The sequence below is a fragment of the Leguminivora glycinivorella genome, chromosome 11 (assembly GCF_023078275.1).
Source record: "Leguminivora glycinivorella isolate SPB_JAAS2020 chromosome 11, LegGlyc_1.1, whole genome shotgun sequence".
Lineage (NCBI taxonomy): Eukaryota > Metazoa > Arthropoda > Insecta > Lepidoptera > Tortricidae > Leguminivora > Leguminivora glycinivorella.
The window spans coordinates 13442145-13457563 of NC_062981.1; the positions used below are offsets into that span (position 1 = coordinate 13442145).

Here is a 15419-nt window from a genome sequence, read left to right on the forward strand (position 1 = left end):
AGAGGTATTAATATTGGCTGGTTACTTGGACGATGTTTTTTTCCGCTACGAGTTTGACGTTGTTTGTCAGTTTAATCTTAATGTTTATCATAAGTCATAACAAATTGAACTCGTACCTAATTACAACCTTGTCATTTTGAATATTGGGTTTAAATTTGCTTACTGTGATTACCTGTCCAATTTGAAGTTTACTGTGACAAAGCTTTAAAGTATTTACAGTGACATCTTAGCTGTCTATTGATAAACCTTATGTCGTTGCAGTAACGTACACAAATAAATAGTTTTATGGTTTATGATGGTAGTTAGCAATTATTTTATTGAGTGTAGAGCTAAAAGTCAAGTAGAGCTGTACAGAAAATTAAAAATTCAATTAAAAAAAAGTAATCATCAGATTAAAAGATGAATACTCTAGATGAGTTTAAAAAAATAAAAATCAGTTGGGGTGTCTGAGGTTTTGAGTGATACCGGAAACACGTTGTATAACCTGCGTGCTTTGAAACCCCTGCAAAACAATTGGTATCTTTTATAACAGGATGCGAAGCCGAAAATAGGTGATAGTCTAGTCCATTTAGATCATTTTTTAGCTATATGGTAGCTTAGACAAATTTTAGTTTATTTATCAACCCAAGTAATCACTCCAATCATTTTTTTTATGTTATTCAATTTTTAAATCACTGTAGTTTGTTTTTCTTTAGACACATATATTTCAAATTGATTTTATGGTATACGATAGACATTATACAATACGAAATAAAACTAAAACTGTTGGAGGATCCAACAGAAATTAAACCTTATTTTTGTCTATGTAGCGGTTGCTATGGAAACGTTTGGTTACAATATAAAAAATGTCTTCTTGAATACCTTCTTGATTCATACGTTGATGTGAGTACATAAAATAAATGGTTGTTCACCCGGCCACACATGGAATTGTTATTTCTCGCCCACTAGAATCAGCTGCACAGCTCTACAACAAAAACAACTTAATACAGTAACAAGAGTACACTTATCGATTTAGTCTGAAATTTTGGAGTTTTCACCGAAAAGTAAAAAAAACGATGAATAAAATTTTGTCCAAGACATTTATAGCTAAAGAATGTTCTAAATGGCCGTTCTAAGTACCGTAACCCGCGCCTAGTGTGCGCGTAGCGCGTTGTTGCAGTGTGCATTGCGGGGTGCGGTACGTTTTTTAAAATATTTTGGTTGCTCATCGTGGGTGTCATTTCAATGAACGAATTTCTTGGACACTACATCCTATACAGGTTAATGGGTCAGTACTGTGGGACTTCGTTCAATCAAGTCTTTCGTCCCGATTTCGAGAGCACTGGCTTTAGCAAGATGCGGGCTTCTAAATATCGTGGATGATATCCAGCTATTGTCAGGATAAAGTTGAAAGATCGTATTAATAAATAAAATCTGCTAACAGATTCTTTCAGCAATTTTTGCTGTAGATTTCTCTATCGAAAAAGTAACCAATGCCAGGTAACTAATACCGCATCAACTTAATTCCTGGTAAGTGACCGGCCACACCAGACCGTCGCGTGTCTCGGGGCGCGGGCGGGCCGCTGGCGGCGCGCCTTACGTCCTTCCTATACAAAATGTACTGAGGAGACGCTTTTTGAATTACACTCAGGTGGCGTGGCGCGGACGCCCTTTGCGCGCCCCGAGACACGCGACGTATAAGTGGGAACGCTGCCTAAAGCAGATATTTGGAGACTCGTCTACATCGTCGTCGTTTCATTGTTTCACAGGAATCGTAAAGAAATTGCCTTTCAGATATGGTGGACTACAAAAATAATTGATTTGTTTATAATTTGGATGTTTAGATTATTGCAATCCGATAAGAAATCTGAATTCAAAGGTTTATTATTTTTTGCTATTTAGTTTCTCCGTGTTTTGTAACGCACTTATTTTTGAAGGCGGTTTTTTTATTTAAGTTTTTGTAGATATGTATATACATAGTTACATACACTATGGGGGAAATGTGGAAAAAGTTTTCTACAATTTGCGGCTTTTTAGTACATTACCGGAAGTTTAGCCCTAAGAAACTATTGATACTGAATAGGAATGAAATCGATTGGCATCAGAAAAACACCATGAAAAAAAATTTTTTTTTTCATACAAATTGTATTAAGAAAAATTTTTCGCAATTTGTGACTTTTTTTTATAAAAAAACATATTCATATATGTATTTATTTCTATTAGTGGCCAGTGTTTATGACCAACATGCACGTTTCTCTGGAGTTTGTCAGCGATTCGTTTTAACAAGCGTGTATGGGAGTAAAATTGTGATGTATTCAATTAAAAAAAACACCTTGTTCTACCACAGATAAAATTAAGTATTTAATGTATTTATATTCATTTGGTTGCTTATTAAAGAGGCTTACTTTGATGAAAAATCTGGAGGTGTCGCTTGCATGATAATAGTTTAATTTTTTTTTTTAAGTTTTTGTATGGCAATATAACACAAAATTAATATCATATAATTGTCCTACCTATATGCACAATATACGTGACGCGCGTCAAAATCGGCTGCCCAGAAAAAAAATATCGAAGAAAGTCCAAATTTTTTTTTTGATTACTAAACTTATAAAGTTTTGGGAGCTGAAATTTGGCATACTCGATACTAATACAAACGCGAATCAATAAAAAAAATTCAAGCCAAAACTCGCTGGGGGCAGATTCACTTAGCTTATCCTGGCATGGCCTTTCAGGTGATTTGGCGTGAAAACCATTGTTTTTTTTTTTCGATAAAAATGTATGGAGCCAGTACGAAAAATCTCAAAACTTAAAGTTATATCTTCGCAAGTAAAACTTCGCAAAAACACAGAAACCAAAGTTGATAAGTTAAAGTTTTTGTGAGTAAAATGGGTTAAACTAGTGTCTATGATAATCTACATATGTCAGGCGATTTAGTGTGAATATTATAATTTTATGATTTTTTACGGGTAAAATGTACGAAACAACAACGAAAAAAAGAAATTTCTGAAGACCTTCAAAATTAACCATTATATCCAGTATTATTCTGCGTTATTTATAAACAACATCTAGAAAGAAATTCAGTGCTTCAAAAATGTCCAACTTTAAAACCAACTTGAATTTGTTTGTTATTTTATTTTACAAAGTAAGTCTCCTCTCAGTCATGAGTCATTATTTGAAGCAGCGTTCGTCAATTAGGCTCCAGCCTATCTGAAGAAAACAGTTATGTTCTTGGTGAATTTTGTAACAATTCATTTGATCAGTGAAACAAAAGTGGAAAAGATGTAACCGAAACCAGGGGCGGCTCACTCCGCGATTCTATCGCCGCGCTACAAGTACATCCTGGCGGCCGCGAGTTCGCGGCCTACTCAGGGGTGGCGCGCGTCCTCACGGAATGCACGTTCGCACTTTCTACTGTTACTTTACGTTGCGAGTTTTTTAAGGTTCATATGCGATGTCCGCGTGTCGAATGGCTAATAATACTTAGTTAATAGACATCATGATTAAAATAAATACCATAGGACATTCTTACACAGATCTACTACTAATTAAGTTCCACGAAAAAGTTCAATAATAAGGCTTGTAATGTTGGAACTTGAACAAAAATATATAAATACAGTATATATACCTAGAAAGTACCCAAGACTTGAATATAATAGTATAACATTTTATGTGACTATTAATTAGTTTTAATCCATAGGTAACCCTATCGCCGGACGCCGCGCACGTGCGGCTCGTTTCTTTGTAAGAATTTTGTAGGTATTTAAAAAGGCGGCATTTCGTAAACATCAAAGCAGTGGGCCTTCTGTACTTGTACTATTATATATTCTGTGCCGAAACTCCAATGCATTTAGGCTTAACTACGAAACTTGGTTTCAAGAAAACGTTGATTGGACAAGCTGTCTACAAATCAATTTACTCGTGCGTGTTATGACTGTTAATTAGCCTAGTTATTTGACATGTGTTTTCTCAACAATAAATATTTTGGACTTTTTCACTCAGATTTTTTTTTATATTTTATGTGAACCAAATAAACATAAATCATCTGTGTTCAACTGTTCATTATACATACATTCTACTTCACCTAACGATTAAAAAAATCGCAAGTTTGACGGAAAAGTATACCCAATTCCGTCTTGTTTTATACATTTTTATCGCAAAAAATCATAAAATGATAATATTCACACTAAATCGCCTGACATATATGTAGATTATCATAGAAACGACTAGTTTAACCCATTTTAATCACAAAAACTTTAATATGTCAACTTTGGTTTGTGTTTCTTCCATAGAAACAGTAAAAGATTTAAAAAAACCGCAAGTGTGGTGGTAGCTTTTGGTATGCCAAAAAACCACAAATAATTCGTTGTATATCTACTTGCAAGCATATAACTTTAGGTTTTGAGATATTTAAGCTACCATCCACACTCATAAGACGCATGTCTTGCGGCGCGCAACGGACGTCTCCGCCACGCCGCCTGAATGTAATTCAAAAAACGTCTCCTCAGTACATTTTGTATAGGAAGGACGTAAGCGACCGGCCACATCAGAGCGTCGCGTGTCTCGGGGCGCGCAACGGACGTCCGCGCCACGCCACCTGAGTGTAATTCAAGAAACGTCTCCTCAGTACATTTTGTATAGGAAGGACGTAAGACGCGCCCCAGGTGGCGTGGCGGCGGCGTGGCGCGCGCCGCGCCGCTTGTGGGCGCGTCTTACGTCCTTCCTATACAAAATGTACTGAGGAGACGTTTTTTGAATTACATTCAGGCGGCGTGGCGCGGACGTCCGTTCCGCACCTCAGGACATGCGTCTCTTAGATGTGGCCGGTCCCTAAGATTGAGATTTTTCGTTCTGGTTCCATGCATTTTTATCGAAAAAAGTCATAATACGATAGTTTTCACGCTATATCACCTGAAATTTATAAATTGTCATAGAAATGGTCAACCAAACCCATGTCAATAAAAAAACCTTAATGTCAACTTTGGTTTCTTTTTGTTTTTTTCCATAGAAACAGTAAACGATTTTAAAAAAAACCGCACGTTTAAAAATATTTCGAGTTTTTGCTCTGGCTCCATACACTTTTATCGAAAAAAAAATCATAAAACGATAGTTTTCACGCCAAATCACCTGAAATTTATAAATTGTCATAGAAATGGTCAACCAAACCCATTTCAAGAAAAAAAACCTTAAAATATCAACTTTGGTTTCTGTGATTTTTCCATAGAAATCTGAATTCAAAGGTTTATTATTTTTTGCTTTTATAGAACTTTCAACGATTTTTCAAAAAAAATTCGCAGTCGCGGCGGAAAAACGTAGAATGCCAAAAAATCACACATAATTCATAGTATACCCATCTGCGAGGTTATAAATAACGATTGAGTGAGTGAGTGCGTTGATTTTCTTGAGATTTTGTTTCCGCTCCATACATTTATATCGGAAAAAAATCATAAAACTATAATTTTCAAGTCAAATTGCCTAAAATTTATAGGTTGTCATAGAAATGATAATCTAAACCCATTATTAAAATAACAACTTCGGTTCCTATGACTTCGAGAGCCGGATTTCGTTCCACAGTGCACTATGAGTGTAATATCGCTCGCAGACGTTTGTGCATTATAAAAAACAAATTTAGTATGGGTTAGCACATTGTTACTGGCGAATTCTCAATGTAAATTGAGACTCCAGTGCCTGTTAAGATGTATTCTTACGATGAGAATTGAGGGAAGGCATGGATAAATTCGCACGCATCCAGCAGCTGTTGGGAGCGCGATTGGCCCCGGCAAGGCCAGAGGTCGCAGGTTCGAGTCCTCCCGGAGTTGTGAATTTTTCAATTTTTCCTTTAATTTAAAAATATGTAATATCGCTCTTTAGACTATTTTTGAACAACTGCTGTACGTTTTCTATAAATGACACAGTAAAGAAAAAAGTGTCCTTTTCTGTGTGGCTATTTTCTTTTCAAATATTAATGTTATCACTATGTATTTGGTACCGTTTTGTAGGTAATTTATCGACGATGAATTGGTTCTTGAAGAGTAAACAAGTCGTAAGACGCGGAACGGACGTCAGCGCCGCGTCGCCCGAGTGTAATTTAAAAAACGTCTCCTCGTCTTAGGACATGCGTCGCCTGAGTGTGGGTTGCCGCTTATAGGGCATAACGTATGTCAAATATTAAAAATTCGCTTTAGAGATAGTGGGCATTGTGATCAAAGCCAGTTGAAAAAGTGAATTATATGAAGCAAGTGACTAAATCAGCTTGGCAAACATTTTGTTAAAACAAAACACATGATTAATATTACAAAGCCCAGGTCTTATATCATAATGACACACAGTTAATAACAAGGTGCATAATAAAACCATTTGGAGCCGCCGCCAGGGACAGTGACATTGAAATAATCCTTATTTCACTGCAATCCACAAATCCTATAATGTAGACGCAAACACTGTCACATTTTTATTATCACTTCACTGAGTCACTTTTATTTGGTAATTCACGCACTGCAATCCAAGGTAATCACTGCAATCCTTGCAAATCCTTGAGCTCCGAAGTTGCACTCACTGTCTAAACGGCGGCGGCACCGATTGTGCGAGGACATAAAGAACATGCCACTGTTTAAGCTCAAATTACCACAACATTGCAAATATAAAGCGTCTTGAGTGAGACCCGTTGTGGATACTATGATGCCAGGGTTGAGAACACGAAAAATAGGTGACCGACACCGTCAGAAGGCAGGTCACTAAAAATTAAGGTAATTTGCACGTATGTAATTAAATAAAAAATGACTTCCAAGAAAAATAGTTTACGGATCTTACTTGTAAATACACGCTATATTAATATTATTTATTATGTTACCCAAGTTTTCTTTATTCAATAAGGACGTTTAATACTGGTAGGAATTCCAATTCCCCGAGAGTCAGAGCATTGCTACAACTTGTCGGACTGCGTCTTGCTCTTGTCTAATTCATAGAAAAATTAGGTGGGACTGGACACATGAAGACATCGTTCTTTCGGTTGGAAAAAATACTTAGCAGAAACCCACACTCAGGCGACGCACGTCGTAGGACGCGGAACGGGCGTCTTACGTCTTTCCTATACAAAATGTACTAAGGAGACGTTTTTGTAAATTACACTCTGGCAACGCGGCGCTAGCACCCGTTCCAATTCTTGCGACGTGCGTCTCCTGTGTGTAGATACTGTAGATAGTCCCTTTTAGCCAGCGTTCCCACTTAAGCGTCGCGTGTCTCGGGACGCGCAACGGACGTCCGCGCCACGCCGCCTGAGTGTAATTCAAAAAACGTCTCCTCAGTACATTTTGTATAGAAAGGACGTGACCTGGGGCCCGTCTTACGTCCTTCCTATACAAAATGTACTGAGGAGACGTTCTTTGAATTACACTCAGGGGGCGTGGCGCGGACGTCCGTTCCGCACCTCAGGACATGCGTCTCTTAAATGTGGCCGGTCCCTTAGGTATATCTAGCGTAGAATGAGAGTTCATTGTTACATCATGGGTTAATGTCTTGTAAATTTTTTGTTGTCAATTTGTTAATGTGTACACTCATCAATTAATTTAGAAATGTAGCACTAATAATATTAAGGTAAAGGATAGAGGAACATCAGACGGCGCGAGAGATACATTAATTAGTCAAAATACAAATTAATATCGTTGTAAGTGTTGTAACTCACCTATCGAAGGGTTTGAAAAGAAAGTCTGATTAATAATACTTTGACATTACAGGACAACTAGTAAAGACATTATTTTATTTAAACGTGTAGGATTTTTTTCAGTCTTACTGTGTAAACAAGTTCTGTTGGAAGTTTGCTTTATCTGCATTTATTTTTCACTTGCAATGTGTGCTTATGTAATTATGTACTCGTACCATTGAAAATCGAAACACAACAACAAAAAAAAACACGAAAAAAAAATGGCCTGTTGCCATGTAACGAGATGTCACTATCCAGTCAAGTCCGAGATTAGAAATAGTAAGTACTAAACGACCAAATAAAATATTTGGTTTTGATAAATAACATAGATAAAACGAATGACCTTTTTGTCTAAATACATACGTGCAAATGACTCTTATGTTCGGTTTTATAAACGTCAGTTCCAAACATTTTTGCAGCAGCAAGAATTAACTGAGGTTTATAAAACACGACCATTTAATCTGTCCCGATTTGATGCAGTACTCTGCGTAGATCCCACTATATGGTAATAGACCATTCACGCAGAGTTCGGCATCAAGCCCGGCAGGGAGACCATTACCGCTAATTATGACGATGCTAGCAAAGCAAGTTTGTTTCAGTGTTGACTATACTATACGAGTATATTATAATCAATATAGTTACACATTGTGTATTTTTGATATTACCGCAAACTTTAACCAGACCAAGGTTTTAGTCTGTATGTCCACGATCAGATCTGGTCGGACATGGAATAGGGTATTTTTCTAGAGTGCACATTTTAAAGCAATCTTCTATTTTTATGAATCTATAATTTTATATGAATAAAACTTTAAATCAATAAAACCTACTCATTGGCGCGCACCACGCCACCGCCACGCCGCCTGGGGCGCGTCTTAGCCAGCGTTCCCACTTAAGCGTCGCGTGTCTCGGGGCGCGCAACGGACGTCCGCGCCACGCCACCTGAGTGTAATTCAAAAAACGTCTCCTCAGTACATTTTGTATAGGAAGGACGTAAGACACGGCGCGGACGTCCGTTGCGCGCCCCGAGACACGCGACGCTCTGATGTGGCCGGTCCCTTACGTCCTTCCTATACAAAATGTACTGAAGAGACGTTTTTTGAATTACATTCAGGCGGCGTGGCGGAGACGTCCGTTGCGCGCCCCGAGACACGCGACGCTTAAGTGGGAACGCTGCCGGTAATTACAGTATGTTTCCGTTTTAATATGTAGTTTAATATCCATAAATTATTTGAAAAAAAAAACACATGAAAAAAGTGCTGCTTGAAAAAGTCACATTTCAAGAAAACATTTAAGGTCCAGCGGGGCAAATCTCGACTGGGGGGAAATTGTAACTGATCCATTTTTTCCATTAATACACTATGATGTTGAGTTCTATATGTATCCACTAAACACGCCTATCATATATAACCTGTGGGCACTCTATTTAATAATGAAAACATTGAAAAAGTGGACCAGTTACGTTTGGCCCCCCAGTCGAGATTTGCCCCGCTGTACCTTACTTTAAATATGCGGTGATATCAAAAATACACGCTATATTGTTATAGTGTGTTGGTATTCCAGCGAGACTTGCATCGTCTAGCGGCCGAACCACACCAGTACATGTGTATGCCATGTTGGCATATATTTAATAAATTACAACCGGCGTTTGCCGGTGCAACCATCTGCATGGAGCCAATGTTAGCAGAACAATAACACATCTGATGCGGTGCGACCTAATCAGGCCATGGAGCCCCTGTCCACTGAGGCAGAACGGAGTATCGAATATGTAGTGAATTACTTTTCCAGAGGAGCGCATAGATTCCTGTTTTCCGCTCAGTGGACAGGCAGGCTAAAGTGTATAATATGAATGAGAGTACTTACGAAAGATGGTAGCGCGATGTGGAGGGTGGGTTGGGCGCTGAGTTCACGGAGGACGAAGAACCTGAGTATCCGGAGCCGGCGGGTGACGAGCCGGCAGAGGGCGCTCCTGCCGCCGTCGGTATCGCGGCCGGCTCGTAGTACTCGGTGGTAAGGGTGCGGTCGTCGAGCACGTGTTCCGCGTTGTGGGCCTTCGATGCGGACTTAATGTCCATAAAGGCCACTGTGGCACAAATACCGCACCCACTAATCGCGCTCCCGCCCGACAGCGCGCTTGCGTTCTCCGTTCGACCCAGCAACTTGACATTCTGGACTCGGCCATAGCTGCGGGAAAAAACATATTTATACATCGGAAATCAATAGTTAAATAAGAGTACATTATGATACAAGTGCGATAAATAAGAAATTCGAAACGAGTGATGATTTAAAACACTGTTTTAAATCGACAGGAGTTGCGAATTACTTATTCGCACATGTATCGTACTACATTATAGCCCTTAAAATTTTTGACGGTTGCGTAATGAGCGGTAATAGCAGGGGCGGCTCACTCCGCGATTCTATCGCCGCGCTACAAGTACATGCTGGCGGCCGCGAGTTCGCGGCCTAATCAGGGGTAGCGCGCGTTCTCGCGGAACGCACGTTCGCACTTTCTATTGTTACTTTACGTTGCGAATTTTTTTTAAGGTTCATATGCGTTGTCCTCGTGTGGAATGGCTAATAATGTTTACTTAAATAAATGTCTTGAATAAAATAAATACCATAGGACATTTTTACACATATCTACTATTGATTAAGACCCCCGGAAAGGTTCAATAAGGCTTGTGATGATGGAACTTAAACAAAAATATATAAATACATACTATATATATACCTAGAAAGTACCCAAGACCTGAATATAATAGTATAACATTTTATTGAGTATTAATTTGTTTTAATCCATAGGCAACCCTATCGCCGAACGCCGCGCACGTGCGGCTCAATTCTTTGTTATAATTTTGTAGGCATTTAAAAAGGCGGCATGTCGCGAACATCAAAGTAGTGGGCCTTCTGTACTTGTACTATTATATATTCTGTGGTAATAGTAGTCTAGTAGTAGTAGTCTATCATACTGGCTATATATCGAAAACAATATGTCGAAAATTCTTAAAATTTGACTTTTATATTATATCAAGTAAACAACTATCTTTGTATCATCATTCAACTAATTAAAATTATATCAACGAGTCCATTAGGAGAAAAAGTCGACCGTGAAAAAAGATGCCAACCTCGACCGTTCTCGCGTAGTAGCACGATAACTTGCCATCACCGACCCATTATCTAAATATTCTAAATACATCCTGTAGAATCAATCTTGGTTCCCATGCACAGGTAAACAACCTATCAAATTAGGACATGAAACAAACAGCATATTTGTTATATTTAAAGCCTCCGCCACACATAAAGCGTTTTGATAGCGTAGCGTTAGCGGAGCGCAATGATAGCGGTGCGCCGGCGGAACGCTTCTTCATTCGCATTCTTGTTTTTGTTTCGTGTCGATAGGCCATGTAGTTTAGGAGCAGTTACGTTTTATTTACATGTAATATAAAATTGCGAAATAAAAACTTTGAAAAATCATAAAAAAAATTGTAAGAGCAAAAAAAAATTTTAACCTTTTTTTCGTCGATAAAAGTCGTAGTTTCTCGGATTTTCCGATGTGCACATTAAAAAGACTCACACTGTATGATATACCTCTATGTGGCGTTGCATAAAATACTAATCGCACATAACTAAGCCGGTCAATAGTTAATATAACTATTAGTTACATAAAACGGGAATTAGATGGAAATCATCCTATTAGTAACAACATGAGTTTCCTGTTTACCATAAAGAGAACATAACATTGTAGAATCCAAGGAAAATAAAGGTACATAATACATAAATGAGAGTAATTATACCTACTAAGAGGTCACCAATGCAATCAAGTCTAACGACTAGTAGTGACTTATGACTCATTACATCATCGTCTCTTAGACTAAGCTCATTAAATAAAGATTATAAAAAAAAAAACATTTGATAAAATTAAATTTTATAACACTTTTCCCGAGTTAACATATTCTTTTGTTTGTTTCAATTTAGTGTCATTGATCCGACCCTTACATGCGATGGTGTGACATATTTACCTATAATAAAATATGAAGATATGTACACTGTACAGTACATACAAAATTTATGAGTAGATATGCGTTTGTTTAAATTCGAACTAAATTGAATGAATGATGTGTGAACTTAAATGGCGCTTTAATCATATAGCGGATTCGTCAATTAAAGTCAGTAAAAATAATACACTTCAAATCAACGTAACGTAAGTATTTATGTATCTCGAAGATAGAGCTACGTTTTATGTCTATGCAAGTTGCTATTCAGAAAGCAGACTGACGTCACCCAACAAGCCGGTATCTCCCTCCCCCTTCCTCACATCCTGTCTGATTGGCCTCGCTTCGTCGCACCGCACGCCGCTGCCGCCGGCCGTGCGCCTAGCCACCCTGGCCCCCGCTCCTCGTACTTCTGCTCGGTGCCACCTTGCAAGCTCGCAACGCAACACAGTCAACGCAGTTGAATCGAGTTTCACACGGAAACGGGTACGACTAGCGCGCGGCCATGTTGTAAGAGTAAGTATGGCAACGTCGCATTGCGCGCACCAGACATCGACCGATTTAATCACTCTTTGGCGCTGTTCATTTTAAATTTACATTTACTCGTAACTGACGATTTATTTGTAAATACGTAAGTGTCAAGATCAGCTATTTTATTGAATGTAGCGCACGTTCTCATAAATCTACTTGCTTACATTTGTAAACCTACGTTAGGTTTAAAGACATTTATTCCCATTTAAGATATACATCACTTCCATGAGAACATTGTTATTACACAAATACATCATGCATTTAACTAGGTTACGTTAGTTCTAAATATGTATTAACTTAAAATATTGAATGTTTAAGATCAAAATTTCCGTTCACTGTAATGTTGTTTTCAATGTTTTTAGGGTTCCGTACCAAAAAGGTACAAAAGGAACCCTTATGGCGCCGCTCTGTCCGTCTGTCACATTGCTAAATATCTCGAGAACTACTTATGCTATCGACTTGAAATTTGGAATAGTTATGAACATTGTTAACCTCTACAAATTGAAGGTATAACCTTTTTAAATTTATTAATATTAATTATAGAAAATGGCAAACATGAAAGGGGGCAAACTATAAATGTCAAGTTACTAGGGCAAGTGGGGTATCGTTAGAAAGAGCTCAAATTGTACAAGTACATATCAAAACTATTTTTTATAATTTTTTTGTTGTAGCAAAAAAAAAAAAATCTGAAGGAAAATGTAAAAAAATACTGTATTTTGGTAACTTTTTTTTAATTAACAAAAGACTTTTCAGATTTTCACTTTCAATCGCCTTACGTCCTTTCTATACAAAATGTACTGAGGAGACGTTTTTTGAATTACATTCAGGCGGCGTGGCGGAGACGTCCGTTGCGCGCAAGACATGCGTCTTATGAAGGCTGCCACACACCGCAAAGCGGGACGGGAGCGGGACGGGCGCGGGTCGCTAGCGCCGCGGTAGGCGCGCGTGACACGCGCGCTGGCTGCGCGGTGAGGCACACACTGACAATGCCCGAATGACAATGCCCCGCGCACGTCCCGCTCCGCTCACGACCTGTTGTGATTGGGCGGGTTAGCGCGGGACGGGCGCGGCGCGGAGCGGGGCGTGCGCGGAGCGTCGGTGTGTGGCACCGTATTTGATTCAGTGTTATACAGCGCGGCGCTCGCGCCCCGCGCCCGTCCCGCTCCCGTCCCGCTTTGCGGTGTGTGGCAGCCTTCATTGTGGATGGTCCCTTTATGGGACGTAAGGGACCGGCCACACTTAGAGACGCATGGCCTGAGGTGCGGAATTGACGTCCGCGCCACGCCGCCACCCACCATCTGTACTGAAAAATAGTTTTCACCACACCAACCGGTAAAGGCTTACTTTTCTATTCGAAAACAGATAGCAAAATTGCATTTTATCCACAAGAGTTTAACCTTTAACTCGCTACGCTCGCGGTTCAATATTGGAATCTTTCGCTTGCTCGGGTATCAATATTGGCACGTGCGGTTAAACAACAACTTTGCCCCCTTGTAAAACAAATAACTATTTCAGTACAGATGGTGTTTTTTTTACGCACTAGTGCGAGAAGTGGTTCATTATATGCCAGGTCGAAACTTCGGAGGCTCATCTGTACTGAAAAACGTCGTACGATACACGTGCGAAAAGGAAATTCGAAACGAGTGGCGATAAATTAAAACACGACCGAAGGGAGGGAGGTTCAGCGTGTGGCTACTAGACCGACAAAGTGGGTCACTAAACTTAAGTCGAAAATAAATTCAGTTCAAATTCCGTAAAAATAGATCAAACAAACGACATTAGTATCAATGACTATTATGTTAATAATAACAAACCTTTATCTCATAGATAAAATGTATTTAATATAGGTACCACACACATGTATTTCACTGAACAAGCACTAAAGTTTAGTAAACCGACAAAGTGGGACGCTCCCTACAGAAAATCACTAAACTTTATTTGCATAAATAAGTACTTAATATTTGATGTGTTCATACTTTTTATGCTTGATCAGTGTGTTTTTAAGTAATCGTATGTTTTAAATTGATATACATAGGTAATTTGTTTTTTTTTTAATAGTATAATTTATAATTATATTTTTATTAACTTTTTAATATAATGACTAACTAAGGAAGGACATCCATAGAATTATTTCTACTTTTTTTAGCATGAGAGTACATTAATAATACAACTTTAATGATAAAACTGCATGTTGTGCTATAAATTTGGAAAAAATAGAAATATTCACGTTGAGATATTATTGTTCTGTTTTTATGTTTAAGGTAAAAATTTTTTGTAAAAAAATAAATCATTCTTTTCATATTCATCATTTTCCATACATTCGCTTCTCAAATCTTTTGATTTTGTGGTAAATGGTAATAGACTTAGATAGAGTTTAGTAAAATATGCACACGTCTTTGTGAAAAGTGTATAAAGTAACTACAACGTTATGCTAGTGAATGAATGTAATACCAAATACTACGATTTGCGTCTGAACTTAAGACTTTATGCCTAAAATATTCAGTGCTATGACTGCTATGAGGAAAGAAGTAAAATTTTGAGTTTATGCCGCTTTAATACCGATTAAGGTGGCTCGCTTTCCATACAAAAAACATCTACCATTTATTTAGTCACCGCACACTACAACTAAATAAAAATATGCGCATACATCTACTATACATTATCCATCGTCGCAGTATTGAACGAAATACATTGTTTCATACAGAAATCATGGACAAATCCATGTGAATTTTTTATTAATTTTACGAAAATGTGTGTGCCAAATTTTGTGTACAGAGACACAGAGCCGTCATATTTCGCGCATTTTTAGTTGACATTGTCATCAGTGACACTTGGCTCTTGACAAGTAATTATTTAAAGATATTGGTTTACTTAACTCAAGCAGACTCAGAAATAATGACGCATTTTATCAATAAAGATACATATCGTGTATTTCGACACTGCTAGTGTAAATCGAAATGGCGTCTCGGTCAAATGCATTGACTATGAAACAGGAGATCTCGAGTTCGATTCCGGGCTCTTTTTTAATAATTTGAACTTTTTTTGGATTTATTAAGTTTTATTTTTATTTTTTAATAGAATAAATATTCTATTAAAAAAGACTTACTCTCGCCGATGACGTTGGGCTCGCCCACTAGCTCTTCCACCTCCAAGTTCTTCCTGACTCTCCAAGAGCCATCCTCTCGTCTCGTAGGGCCTAAAATCTTTCTGAAGATCTTCCGCTC

General features: G+C 38.3%; 1 protein-coding gene across 1 annotated transcript in view; it reads right to left on the reverse strand.

Annotated features, from left to right (window-relative positions):
- LOC125231029 (protein split ends) overlaps positions 1–15419 on the reverse strand; it is a 155184-nt gene that overhangs the window by 89782 nt on the left and 49983 nt on the right. Inside the window, 1 exon segment of the mRNA XM_048136370.1 lies at positions 9536–9856. Within this exon segment, the coding sequence (XP_047992327.1) occupies positions 9536–9856 (321 nt within the window).